Source organism: Scheffersomyces coipomensis, assembly GCF_036884675.1.
Source record: "Scheffersomyces coipomensis strain NRRL Y-17651 chromosome Unknown DFJ63scaffold_2, whole genome shotgun sequence".
Classification (NCBI taxonomy): domain Eukaryota; kingdom Fungi; phylum Ascomycota; class Pichiomycetes; order Serinales; family Debaryomycetaceae; genus Scheffersomyces; species Scheffersomyces coipomensis.
The window spans coordinates 1247609-1261380 of record NW_027042893.1 but is presented as its reverse complement, the minus strand read 5'-3'; the positions used below and the strand labels follow the sequence as shown (position 1 = coordinate 1261380).

Below are 13772 nucleotides of genomic sequence, written 5' to 3'. Positions count from 1 at the left end.
GTGATAATTAACTTACGTATTCTTCCGTTCTTTATAAAAGAGTCTCACAGATTTATAAAATGAGAAAGTAGATATATATATAGTAAGGTAACTAATGTAAAGTAGCATAGAAATGCATACAAGCAACGTTATGTAGGTCATATGACGGAAAATGGGTACATTATCCGATAAAATTTATCATCAGAACAAAATTATAATTTCCCCTTCTTTTTCCACCTTTTTTCCTCGACCATGTTAAAAATCAAATCACCAGCACATCCCTACTAAAAAGACCCTTCTACATCGGGACACTAGAGTAGTATCATCCGTTGCTAATATCCCAAGTTAAAGCTATTCCCTAATGTCGGTGTTAATTCTGGCTATTGGTTAATTCCCCAGACTATGCTTATGTTTCAATGTTAAAGTTGCTTTTATTTAATTTTATGTGGTCATAATGTACTCGATAATATGCTATATTGCAGTTAACAGCCTAAGTTTTTGTTATAAATTATTCGAGGTTACAAAAAACACTACAGAAAGTCAGGCGCCTATTTATGGTATCTCAACCCTTGGTTTAATGATAGGAAAATTCTTTCAAAATTTAAACAATTTATTTGAAGGTATAGAGATTTTTATTTTCTTATTGTTAGAGAAGTTACTTGGTAATCTTCTCATTTGGGACTAGGTTATTAATGGAAGTAGAGATGAATTATTATATTCCAGTTGTTGTTCTACTTTTGGTGGATGATTTGTTTTACTGATATCCATCTTAGATTTCTTTGCTGAAATGTTAGGCTTATTTTTAAATTCCCATTCAACTACCTTTCATCATCATTTTAGTCCAAAAATCCTTATACTATAGTTGTGACATTATAACAAGAATAATTTTTTTTTATTTTCTATTTACTTAATCTTATTGATTGCTATATGAAGAAGGAAAAAAATTAGTAGCTATTTTCTATTTACTTAATCAAGAATTATTGGTTATAATTACCATCATTACCATCATTATCATCAGTTTCACTATAAGTATCATTATCGAAATTTTGATCCTTTCTTACAGTATAATTACCATCATTATCATCAGTTTCACTATAAGTATCATTATCGAAATTTTGATCCTTTCTTATAGGACTGTAATTACCATCATAATCATCAGTTTCACTATAAGTATCATTATCGAAATTTTGTTCCTTTCTTACAGTATAATTACCCTTACCATAATCATCAATAGAAACTAACGTGATTATTGATTTATCAAACTTTGTTTTATTAAAATAATCATCTAGAGAAAAGGTTGTATTGATTTCAGGTGTAGAATCCTTACCAGGTTCAACATGAAGTGGACTTGTGGCCAAATCCTGTAATTGTGAATTGCTAAACCTCCAAATAATAATTGCCCCCGTTAAAAAGAAAAGCAGAGCTATGAAAGCTCTTAAGCAACGATGAATACCTGAAAACCTTCCATTTATATAATTGCCTCCATCAGCTTTTAAAGTAAGCAAAACGGTTGTAAAAGAAATCAAAAAACCAATAATGTTTAGGATAATTGTAGTTATCCATAACCCTGGTGCTTTATTCTGGCGACGATTGATGTAGCTGAATACATCCAATAGAGTGAATATAGTAGCAGCAGCGAAGTAGCCTACTCCCCATCTTGTAACTTTCATTAAATTAGGTCCATCAGGCCCATCACCTATTTTGATAGTGTAATTCCAAATACTCATTAAATGACTAGCGCAAGTTCTTTGGTTATTAACTGTCGACATTGACAGTATCATTACCAGGTGATGCTGTTACGAATGAATCATCGTTCGGTGTATGATCCATTGATCCTAATTCAATGGGCAATTCACTCATGATTGAATTGTTGATAGACTTATAGTAGAAGAATTATAGTAGAAGAGTATATATTGTTGTGCTGCCAAAAGTTCTCATTAAAAAAAAAAGAGACAACAAAATGAACTCTAACTCTAACTCTAAAATCTTAAATCTAATCAAAATCAAAAGAGCACTTCCTGCTAGTTGATTAACAGTTTTATATTAATTTGATAATGATCTGTAAACTTGAATAAATTTGATTATGAAATATATTTTAGCATTAGTTTATCATTTATTTGAACCAATTAAAGTTGGCAATAGTCTGTTCTCAGTTATTGAAACTTGTCTTATGCACCAAATTACTTACTTTCAACACATTGTATCATTAAATCATTGCATGATACACTTTGCATTTACAATTAGCTATCTCATTCACCTAAGATCTCAGTCGGTCCCAAAAGATTCATATGTGAAAATAAATTCATTGATTCCGAATTTGTGAAACTAATCGATGAATACAACTTTCAAGCCCAAATCATCAAGAATCAATCACGGCACTAAATAACAGTTTGAAAAGCAATTATAGTTCAAATATAACCATTGACAGAATCAATCTTTGTCATTAGTTAAAGTTTTCCTTGTTCATTGATCTACTTCAATAAACAATTCTAATTTAAAGCTTATAACACCAATTCAAAAAATAAAATGAATATAAAAAGTCATTTATTCAAGTCAAATATATAGTTAAATAAATAGATGAAAATATAAATCACTAAAATATTCTTTCTTTTCTAATAATCACTGAAATATACAGCTAATAGAAAAGACAGGAACAGAAATAAACAACCTACTGCAACGAATAACATTAAAAAGGTTATCATCTCACATTCTCTGCAATGAGTAACCACTCCTTTTAAATCTTTTAAATCTCTTTTCTTAATATGATGTTTTAACATTCTAAGAGTTGTTTGAATATGTTTAATCCTTTGACGTAATTCTGATAATTTGTGTTGTTGATTAATAAAAGCAGATGTAGTTTTATTTGAATCCATTGATTTCATTTCAATTTCAATTGATTTCATCATATTACCAAAAGTCCTAGTTGCATTGTAGATTATACTGAATTTTCATTATCGAATTAGTAGCCTGGTTAGGGCAATTTAAATATAAATTGTAATTTCATAAACAGGTCATTTATTGCAAAAGCAAGTTACTTGATTTTACCTCTTTTTGCAGTTGAATTTTTATTATAAAAGAAGCATTGCTTCATGAATTTTTTTATTTCAATCTAATTATAGAAATCACATTAGTATGGATGATCCTGAAGTTAAACCAAGTTCCAATTCCAATACTGGAATTGATGATGCTGAAATAATTGATATAAATGATATCACCAAAAGAATAGAACACATTACCAAAGACTTTGAATTTGTAAAAGACAATCTCAAAAGACAAAAAAATAGAAAGAACCCTAACTTTTCTTGTGACTGTAATTACAAATATTTATTCTTGTCATTGTCCATATTACCTTTAATTCAACTATCCCTCCTTTTATATTTATGGCGGGAATCATATGACAGTGTTCAATAGTAAGGATGATTTTATTATTTACATTTCATAGTTATACATAGAAATAAAAGCGTATCCTTTGAGATAAATAAAGATTGTAGTCTAGAATTTGATGTTTCTATGATTATTTTGATTAAAGTAAGGAAAGGTACATATATGCACCAGTTGGCAACGAGTGAATCAAGAATTGAAACAATAAGGTTTTACTTGCTTAAGAGTGAATGACTTCTTTTTCTGTCAAAATATAATAAAAGTGGTTGATTTATAGACACGAGAGTTGAAAAGTTTCCAGTTAACTCAGGTACAGGTTCATGTTTCAGTATAAAGAAGCTATTTTACTTATTAAAAGACTTAAATTTAACTCAGATACACCACCTTCTAGTCCGATGAATCAGACAGATTACATATCACGATTAGACCATAAATTGAGTATAATAGATAAAAAGCTTGAACACATAAAGTTTAAACTTGGATATCGAAGTTGGTCCCAATTCTTTGCCCATATTTATATTCAGTATGCAATTTTAAATTTGTTGATTCTGGTGGTTGGTACTGTATATTTTTGGATATGGGTATTTTAGTTGTTTCAAATGGTAGTAGTTTGATATATTTATTCTTATATAGAATTGATGAATACATGACTTAATCAGAGGAAAAGTTTATACTACAAAATGTGAGGCAAAATATATTAAAAAGCTAAGAATTGAATAATCATCTTGAGTACCTAACTAAAGGTAATAATGCTAATCCAGGCCTTCTTATAACTAAATATATATCAAATTGATTTATACTATCCATAACCAAAGAAAACCAAAAAGACAAAACTTCTGAGCCCTTGCTGTGTACCAGAGTAATCAGAATTCAGAAACTTAATAAAATCAGTACCTATCATTAACAAGAAGAAACCTAATGAAAACACAAATCCTATGAAATTTAAAATTACAGTAATTGCTGTTAATAATGAGTTGTTACTGTAAAAGTTAAGTCTATTCAACAGATGCATAAAAATGAAAACCAAAACATAGAAAGCAGCCCAACGAATCACTTTCATGCGTTCAGGGCCACCGTGAATTGATTCTGTATAATCACACTAGGGAATTTCATTTTCAATTACATTAACACCCAATCCATCTCTAGTGAGGCTCATTGTCTCGTTGTGATTGATGTTATTTGATGTATCAAACATGTTTAATTTAGTTATGACCTTTGATTTAAATAAAAGCGTAAGGTTGCCATATTTTCTATCCCTTTAACAAAAACTTATATCTTCAAAAGCAGAAAAGGAGTGTGTATAGTGTACCAAAAATAGGGAAAGAATAAGGGTTTACATACATAAGAGTGAATATTTCAGACCAAATTCAAAAGCCAAGTTCATTCTACTATTTAATGATACTAATTTGCTCTTATAATCAAATAAGTTCATTCCATTAGTATGCAAGATGAGTCAATATCAAGTGATTCAGGTTCTGCTTCAAGCTCCAACACACGCTCGAGTCGTGGTTCACGTTCCTATTCACGTCAGAGCCAACGTTCAAGTTCAAGTCCAAGATTACAACCAAGTTCTGGTTCTGGTTCAATTTTCAGCATGACGAGGTTTACTTTAGGTATTAGAAGACGTTTAGTTATTTCAGGTTCTCCATCATCACCACCACCACCACCTCCTCCATATACTCCATTAAATCAGACAGATCGCATAGCTGTATTAGAATCTAGATTGAAGAACATGGAGAAAGAACTTAAAGAATTAAAAACTAAAGTTGAAAATAATCGAAGTTGGTCTACATTTTTTTCTCAATTTGGTATTACTTTATAGTTGAATGGGGGTATAAAACTTATAAAAGAGGCTATATTTCATCTTATATAGATAATTAATATATGCGATTTTTTTTGCATCAATTGCTTTCATTGTAAATAAAGCCACATAATTTCCCATAAAGCATTAAAAGAGAGGAAGTTAGCGAGATGAGAGATGAGAGATGAGATTTGTAATAGAGTTACAAAAAGGATGTATTAATTAATAGGATATTACCCTAGAACTATTATAAGGTCTTGTGCTAATAAAACAATTTGATGTGAAATGCCGAATCAAAAAAATTTTCATGTTAAATAGTACAAAATGGGTATATTCCGAGGGCGTAATTATCTCTATATACAGGTCTCAAGTGTGTTAACTATGTATGCACCAAACATGACATAATGCTGAATCATGTGTGTCACATAGTTAACCCATCCGGAAGTGACCCTCGTAACTCATTTAGATGATCTTCTCACTAAAAAAATTTTTTTATTCTAAACTGTTGTCAGTAAAATATAAATAAAGTCAGAATTAACTACAATTTTTAAATTTATAGTTATAACTTATTCTTTTATTCATTATTTTATTTTATTTCTTTCTTCCTTCTTCTCTCTTCTCTTCTTCTTTCTTTCAACAGTTGATCAATTGCTCATCCATTCCATACCACCATACCATCCCCTTCCCCCAACAACCAGCTTGATTTGCTAATCTTTGGTTTTTGATTTGTTGCAATAAAAAAGCATAAAAGTAAGTATTTACCATAAGATCTAGCTTTGTCGTGAAAGGGGTTTGTCTGTTGTTTAATTGTTGAAAGAAAGTTAACGTATCCCTCCTGTAAATGATTGATTGATATTTCAGAGTCTTGATTGATTGATTGATGTCTAACAACATCAATCATCTTAATCTTAATCGTCATCATCATCTTGAATTTATCCATTTTTGGCTGCCATTTTTTTTTTTTCACTCATCCCACTCATCAACTTTTTTTCTTTTAAGAAAAATCGAAACGGTGAACTCATCTGAAAATTTACTGTACTCCAGATCCTTTATTTCAATTGACATTCAAATCAAAAACCCTTTTCCTCTAAAGCTTTAATCTCACCATCCGCTTAAGTCGATTGGCTCGATTTACTAACTTTTAATTTAGCTATCTCATATTATATTTACATATTCTTATATTTAAAGTATACCCTTATTGTTTAACCTTCCCCCAGTTAACAAGCTTTTAAATACTTAAAAAAACACGTCTATATTCATTTCATAGATTCAATTAAGAACATATAAATTATAAAATTACTTACTTCAAAATGGCTAAATTATCTGCTCCAATTACTCCACCAATGAAATCAACCGGTGATGTCTTAATGACTTTAGAAACTCATGATGGTATTGCTTTACAAGGTTATTCATTTGGTGCTGAAGTCCCAGCTGCTGGTGAAGTCGTATTCCAAACTGGTATGGTTGGATACCCAGAATCAATTACTGATCCATCTTATGAAGGTCAAATCTTAGTTATTACTTATCCTTTAGTTGGTAATTATGGGGTTCCAGATCGTAAATTATTAGATGATGATTATTTCCCTGCTTTACCAAAATATTTTGAATCAAACAAAATTCATATTGCTGGTTTAGTTGTCGCTCATTATACTGAAGAATATTCTCATTTCTTAGCTAAATCATCTTTAAGTCAATGGTTAAAAGAACAAGGTATTCCTGCTATTTATGGGGTTGACACTAGATCTTTAACTAAAAGATTAAGAGAAGAAGGATCAACTTTAGGTAGATTAGCTCTTCAAAAATCATCATTCTCATCTGAATCTATCTTAGCTGATACATCATCAAATTGGGAAAATTATTTTGAAATTCCTGAATGGGATGATCCAAATGTTAAAAATTTAGTTGCTAAAGTTTCTATTAAAGAACCAACTGTTTTCACTCCAAAGGATTCCCTTAAATTAGGTAAAAATGTTAAACCAATTAGAATCATTGCCGTTGATGTTGGTATGAAATATAACCAAATCCGTTGTTTCGTTAGACGTGGTGTTGAATTAAAAGTAGTTCCATGGGATTATGATTATACTACTGAAGAATATGATGGTTTATTCATTTCAAATGGTCCTGGTGATCCATCAGTTATGACTGATGCTGTCCAAAGATTAAAAACTGTTATTGATGAGGCTAAAACTCCAGTCTTTGGTATTTGTTTAGGTCATCAATTAATGGCAAGAGCAACTGGTGCTTCAACTTTAAAATTGAAATTCGGTAATAGAGGTCACAATATTCCTTGTACTTCCACTATTTCTGGTAGATGTTATATTACATCTCAAAATCATGGTTATGCCGTTGATACTACTACTTTAACTCCAGGTTGGAAAGAATTATTTGTTAATTCAAATGATGGTTCTAATGAAGGTATTTATCATGAATCAAAACCTTTCTTCTCAGTTCAATTCCATCCTGAATCAACCCCAGGTCCAAGAGATACTGAATTCTTATTTGATGTTTTCATTCAATCTGTTATTGATTACAATCAAACTGGTATCTATAAACAAGTTGCCTTCCCAGGTGGTAAAATTGAAGAAAACAGAGCTGCTCATCCAAGAGTTGAAGTTAAAAAAGTTTTGGTCTTGGGTTCCGGTGGTTTATCCATTGGTCAAGCTGGTGAATTCGATTATTCCGGTTCTCAAGCTATTAAAGCTTTAAAAGAAGAAGGTATTTATACTATTTTAATTAATCCAAATATCGCCACTATTCAAACTTCTAAAGGTTTAGCTGATAAAGTTTATTTCTTACCAGTTAATCCTGAATTCGTTAGAAAAGTTATTGAACACGAACGTCCTGATGGTATTTACTGTACTTTTGGTGGTCAAACTGCCTTAAGTGTTGGTATCAGCTTAAAGGATGAATTCGAAGGTTTAGGTGTTAAAGTTTTAGGTACTCAAATTGAATCTGTTATTACTACTGAAGATAGAGAATTATTCGCTAATGCCATGTCTGAAATTGGTGAAAAATGTGCTCGTTCCGAAGCTGTTAATACCGTCGAAGAAGCTGTTGATGCTGCCAATGCTATTGGTTATCCATTAATTATCAGAGCTGCTTATGCCTTAGGTGGTTTAGGTTCTGGTTTTGCTGATAACGAAGAAGAATTAGTTGAATTATGTTCAAAAGCTTTTGCTATTTCTCCTCAAGTTTTAGTTGAGAGATCCATGAAAGGTTGGAAAGAAGTTGAATATGAAGTTGTTCGTGATGCTTTTGATAACTGTATTACTGTTTGTAATATGGAAAATTTCGATCCATTAGGTATTCATACTGGTGATTCCATTGTGGTGGCTCCATCTCAAACTTTATCTGATGAAGATTATAATATGTTAAGAACTACTGCTGTTAATGTTATTAGACATTTAGGTGTTGTTGGTGAATGTAACATTCAATATGCTTTAAATCCATTCTCCAAAGAATATTGTATTATCGAAGTTAATGCCAGATTATCTCGTTCTTCAGCTTTAGCTTCTAAAGCTACTGGTTATCCATTAGCTTATACTGCTGCTAAATTAGGTTTAAACATCCCATTAAATGAAATTAAAAACTCAGTTACTAAATCTACTTGTGCCTGTTTCGAACCATCATTAGATTATGTTGTTGTTAAGATTCCAAGATGGGATTTAAAGAAATTCACCAGAGTTTCATCTTTATTATCATCATCTATGAAATCCGTTGGTGAAGTTATGTCTATTGGTAGAACTTTCGAAGAAGCTATTCAAAAAGCTATTAGATCTACTGATTATCACAACTTAGGTTTCAACGATACGGCTGCTTTAATGTCTATTGATATCGACAGTGAATTACAAACTCCTTCTGATCAACGTTTATTCGCTATTGCTAACGCTTTAGCTGATGGTTATACTGTTGAAAGAGTTTGGGAATTAACTAATATTGATAAATGGTTCTTAAACAAATTAGATGGTTTAATTAAATTCGGTAGTAAGATTGCTTCATTCGGTACTAAAGAAGAATTACCTGCTTCTGTTTTAAGACAAGCCAAACAATTAGGTTTCGAAGATAGACAAATTGCTAAATTCTTAAACTCTAATGAAGTTGCTATCAGAAGATTAAGAAAAGAAGCTGGTATCATTCCATTTGTTAAACAAATCGATACTGTTGCCGCTGAATTCCCAGCTTTCACCAATTATTTATATATTACTTATAATGCTGATTCTAATGATGTTACCTTCGATGAACATGGTGTTATTGTCTTAGGTTCCGGTGTTTATAGAATTGGTTCTTCAGTTGAATTCGATTGGTGTGCAGTTAGAGCTATTAGAACCTTAAGAGAAGGTAAGATCAAAACCATTATGATCAATTATAATCCAGAAACTGTTTCTACCGATTATGATGAAGCTGATAGATTATATTTCGAAACTATTAATTTAGAAAGAGTTTTAGATATTTATGAATTAGAACAATCATCAGGGGTTATTATTTCTATGGGTGGTCAAACTTCAAATAATATTGCTTTACCATTACATCGTCAAAATGTTAAGATTTTAGGTACTTCGCCAGAAATGATTGATTCCGCTGAAAATAGATATAAATTCTCCAGAATGTTAGATAAAATTGGTGTTGATCAACCAGCTTGGAAAGAATTAACTTCTTTTGCCGAAGCTGAAGAGTTCGCTGATAAGGTTACTTATCCAGTTTTAGTTCGTCCATCTTATGTGTTATCTGGTGCTGCTATGAATACTGTTTACTCTAGAGATGATTTAGAATCTTACTTAAGTCAAGCTGTTGATGTTTCTCCAGATTATCCAGTTGTTATCACCAAATATATTGAAAACGCTAAGGAAATTGAAATGGATGCCGTTGCTAAAGATGGTAAAATGATCATGCATGTTGTTTCTGAACATGTTGAAAATGCCGGGGTTCATTCTGGTGATGCCACTTTAATAGTCCCACCACAAGATTTAGATCCAAAGACTGTTGAAAGAATTGTTGAAGCTACCGCTAAAATTGGTAAAGCTTTAGATATTACTGGTCCTTATAATATTCAATTCATTGCTAAGGATAATGATATTAAGGTTATTGAATGTAATGTTCGTGCTTCTCGTTCTTTCCCATTCATTTCCAAAGTTGTTGGTACTGATTTAATTGAATTAGCCACTAAAGCTATTATGGATTTACCAGTTGTTCCTTACCCAGGTGAAAAATTACCAGAAGATTATTGTGCTGTTAAAGTTCCACAATTCTCATTCTCTCGTTTAGCTGGTGCTGATCCAGTGTTAGGTGTTGAAATGGCTTCTACTGGTGAAGTTGCTACTTTTGGTAGAAATAAATATGAAGCTTACTTGAAATCCTTAATTTCAACTGGTTTCAAATTACCAAAAAAGAATATCTTATTCTCCATTGGTTCTTATAAAGAAAAATTAGAATTATTACCTTCAATTGCCAAATTACATGAATTAAACTATAAAATCTTTGCTACTGCAGGTACTGCTGATTTCATTAAGGAACATAATATTCCAGTTCAATACTTAGAAGTCTTAAGTAAAGATGAGGATCAAAAATCTGAATATAATTTAACTCAACATTTAGCCAACAATTTAATTGATTTATATATTAATTTACCATCTGCTAATAGATTCAGACGTCCAGCTTCTTATATGTCTAAAGGTTACGAATCTCGTCGTTTAGCTGTTGATTATTCCGTTCCATTAGTTACCAATGTTAAATGTGCTAAGTTATTAGTTGAAGCTATTTCTAGAAACATTTCTTTAGATGTTACCAACAGAGATTTCCAAACTTCTCACAACACTGCTGTCTTGCCAGGTTTAATTAATATTACCTCATTCGTTACTTCATTTGATGATTTTGAAGCTACCACCAAAGCTTCATTAGCTGCTGGTTTCACTTTCAATACTTTCTTACCACAAACCTTAGATGGTTCATCAGTATCTGATTTCGATTCATTATTAGAGGCTATTGATGTTGCTGGTGCTTCTGCTTATACTGATTACTCAGTATCCATTGCTGCTAATGCTTCCAATGCTGCTGATGTTTCAGAAGCTTCTCAAAACAGTGGTTCATTATTCTTACCATTCAATGAATTTGCTAATTCTAAGGTGTCTGCTATTTCATCTCATTTTGCTTCATGGCCTGAAAACAAACCAATCATTACTGATGCCAAAACTACTGATTTAGCTTCCGTTTTATTATTAGCATCATTATATAATAGATCTATTCACATTACTGGTGTTTCATCCAAAGAAGATTTAGATTTAATTAAAATGGCTAAAGATAAAGAATTAAGAGTTACTTGTGATGTTGCTGTCTTTTCATTATTCTTATCAAAGGATGAATTAAATGTTCCATTCTTACCAACTAAAGAAGATCAAACTTACTTATGGGAAAATATTGCTAATGTTGACTGTTTCTCAGTTGGTGTTTTACCATACTTAGTTGCTAAAGCCACTGGTCAAGCCATTGTTCCAGGTTTAGGTATTAACGAAACTATTCCATTATTATTAACTGCTGTTAAAGATGGTCGTATTACTGTTGATGATATCATTAAACGTTTCCATGATGAACCAGTTAGAATCTTCAACATTCCAAAACAAGATGCTGCTGTTGAAATCGATTTAGATAGATTCATCTTAGCCACCAACAGGACTTCAATCTTTGCCAATAAGAAATTACTTGGTTCAGTTGATAGAGTTTCTTTCCATAGTGAAACTGTTGTTTTAGATGGTTCTGTTGTTGCTTCATCGGCTGTTGGTAAGAATGAAGTTGAACCAAGAAATAGATTCAGTTCTATTACTTCTATTCCACAATCCCCATCTGTCGGTAGAAAACAAAGAATTTCTTTCACTAGTGATCTCCGTCGTCCATCTCTTGCTAGAGAACTTGCACAACCATTACCAACTGAATTTGAAAGATTTGGTTCAGAATTAGTTTCTCAACCACCTGGTGCTTTAAGTGAAGGTAATGCTTTAGCCAACTATATCAGACATAATAACACTTTCTTAAGAAACTCAGTCTTATCAGTTAAACATGTTAGTAGAGCCGATTTACATTCATTATTTACTGTTGCTCAAGAAATGAGATTAGCTGTTGAAAGACAAGGTGTATTAGATATCTTAAAGGGTAGAGTCTTAGCTACTATGTTCTATGAACCATCAACTAGAACCTCATCATCATTCGATGCTGCTATGCAAAGATTAGGTGGTAGAGTTGTTGCTGTGGCCGCTGGTTCTTCATCAGTTAAGAAAGGTGAAACTTTACAAGATACCATTAGATCATTAGCTTGTTATGCTGATGCTGTTGTCTTAAGACATCCATCTGAAGAATCTGCTGATATTGCTGCTAAATATTCTCCAGTTCCAATTATCAATGGTGGTAATGGTACTAAAGAACATCCAACTCAAGCTTTCTTAGATTTATTCACTATTAGAGAAGAATTAGGTACTGTGAATGGTATTACTGTTACCTTTATGGGAGATTTAAAATTCGGTAGACCAGTTCATTCATTAGTTCATTTATTACGTCATTATCAAGTTAGAGTTCAATTAGTTGCTCCAAAGGAATTAGCTATGCCAGAAGAAATTAGAAAGATCTTAATTGAAAACAAAATGTTAGCCGTTGAATCTGAAGTCTTAACTAAAGAAATCATTGCTAGATCTGATATTTTATATTGTACTAGAGTTCAAGAAGAAAGATTTGAAGATAAAGAACAATACTTAAGATTGAAAGATACTTATATTGTTGATAACAAGATCTTATCCTATGCTAAACAACATATGGCTGTTATGCATCCATTACCAAGAACCAATGAAATTCGTGAAGAAGTTGATTTCGATCAAAGAGCTGCTTATTTCAGACAAATGAGATATGGATTATTTGTTAGAATGGCTTTATTGGCTATGGTTATTGGTGTTGATTTTTAATCAAATCAAATCAACTCAAATCGGGGAATTTAAAAAATATATAAAAAGGATTTTTGGTTATTAAACCTTTTTATTAGACGATATATATTAATTATTGTTTTTGGCTTTATTTTCTATTGTTTTATTATTTTTATATCATAGAAAGTTACAAGTTTTAAAGAAAAGAAAACAAAAAAAAAATTAGATAGGAGGAGTTGTCATCTATTTATACACTTTAGATAGTTAGGAAAAGTTTATTATTATTCGGGGGAATCAATGTTAAACATCATTTCTAATTTATTTTTTGTCTCTATTTATATTTTACATCCCTCTCATCTCTGTACATTTACATATTATAAATAAAATTCATATTCATTCATATACATATTATACATATATTATTAACAAGCTAGTCTTACTGTACATTACTAATTTACAATTTATTCTTCACGTTCTTTAATGAACATGTTTGCTTCATCTTCATTCTGGGCTCTATGTTCATGTTGTCGATGATTATTATCATCTTGAACATCTTCATTGGCTTGAATTAAAGCTCGAGCAATTTCAATCTCATCTCCTCCTGTTTGATGATCATAAGATTCCACATCGGGATCAACTGGGATATCATTACTATTTCTTCTTCCTTTTGAGTCTTGATAATCATCATCGTCATTTTGATAATCATTATCATA

At 31.3% G+C, this 13772-nt stretch overlaps 2 protein-coding genes across 2 annotated transcripts; one reads left to right on the top strand and one right to left on the bottom strand. All coding sequences in view use genetic code 12, as the record gives it.

Moving 5' to 3' along the window:
- Positions 1-956: 956 nt before the first annotated feature.
- Positions 957-2885, bottom strand: DFJ63DRAFT_333976 (uncharacterized protein; the record flags this gene model as incomplete). The annotated part of the gene is made up of 4 exons (XM_064907947.1): positions 957-1675; positions 1740-1834; positions 1952-2000; positions 2687-2885. 4 exons carry the CDS (start codon positions 2883-2885, stop codon positions 957-959), a joined length of 1062 nt encoding a protein of 353 aa, XP_064763712.1.
- Positions 2886-6286: 3401 nt separating this feature from the next.
- Positions 6287-13310, top strand: URA2 (bifunctional carbamoylphosphate synthetase/aspartate transcarbamylase). The gene has a single exon (XM_064909095.1). The coding sequence runs from the start codon at positions 6472-6474 to the stop codon at positions 13099-13101; it is 6630 nt and encodes a 2209-aa protein (XP_064763711.1). The 5' UTR covers positions 6287-6471; the 3' UTR covers positions 13102-13310.
- The last annotated feature ends 462 nt before the right edge of the window (positions 13311-13772 follow it).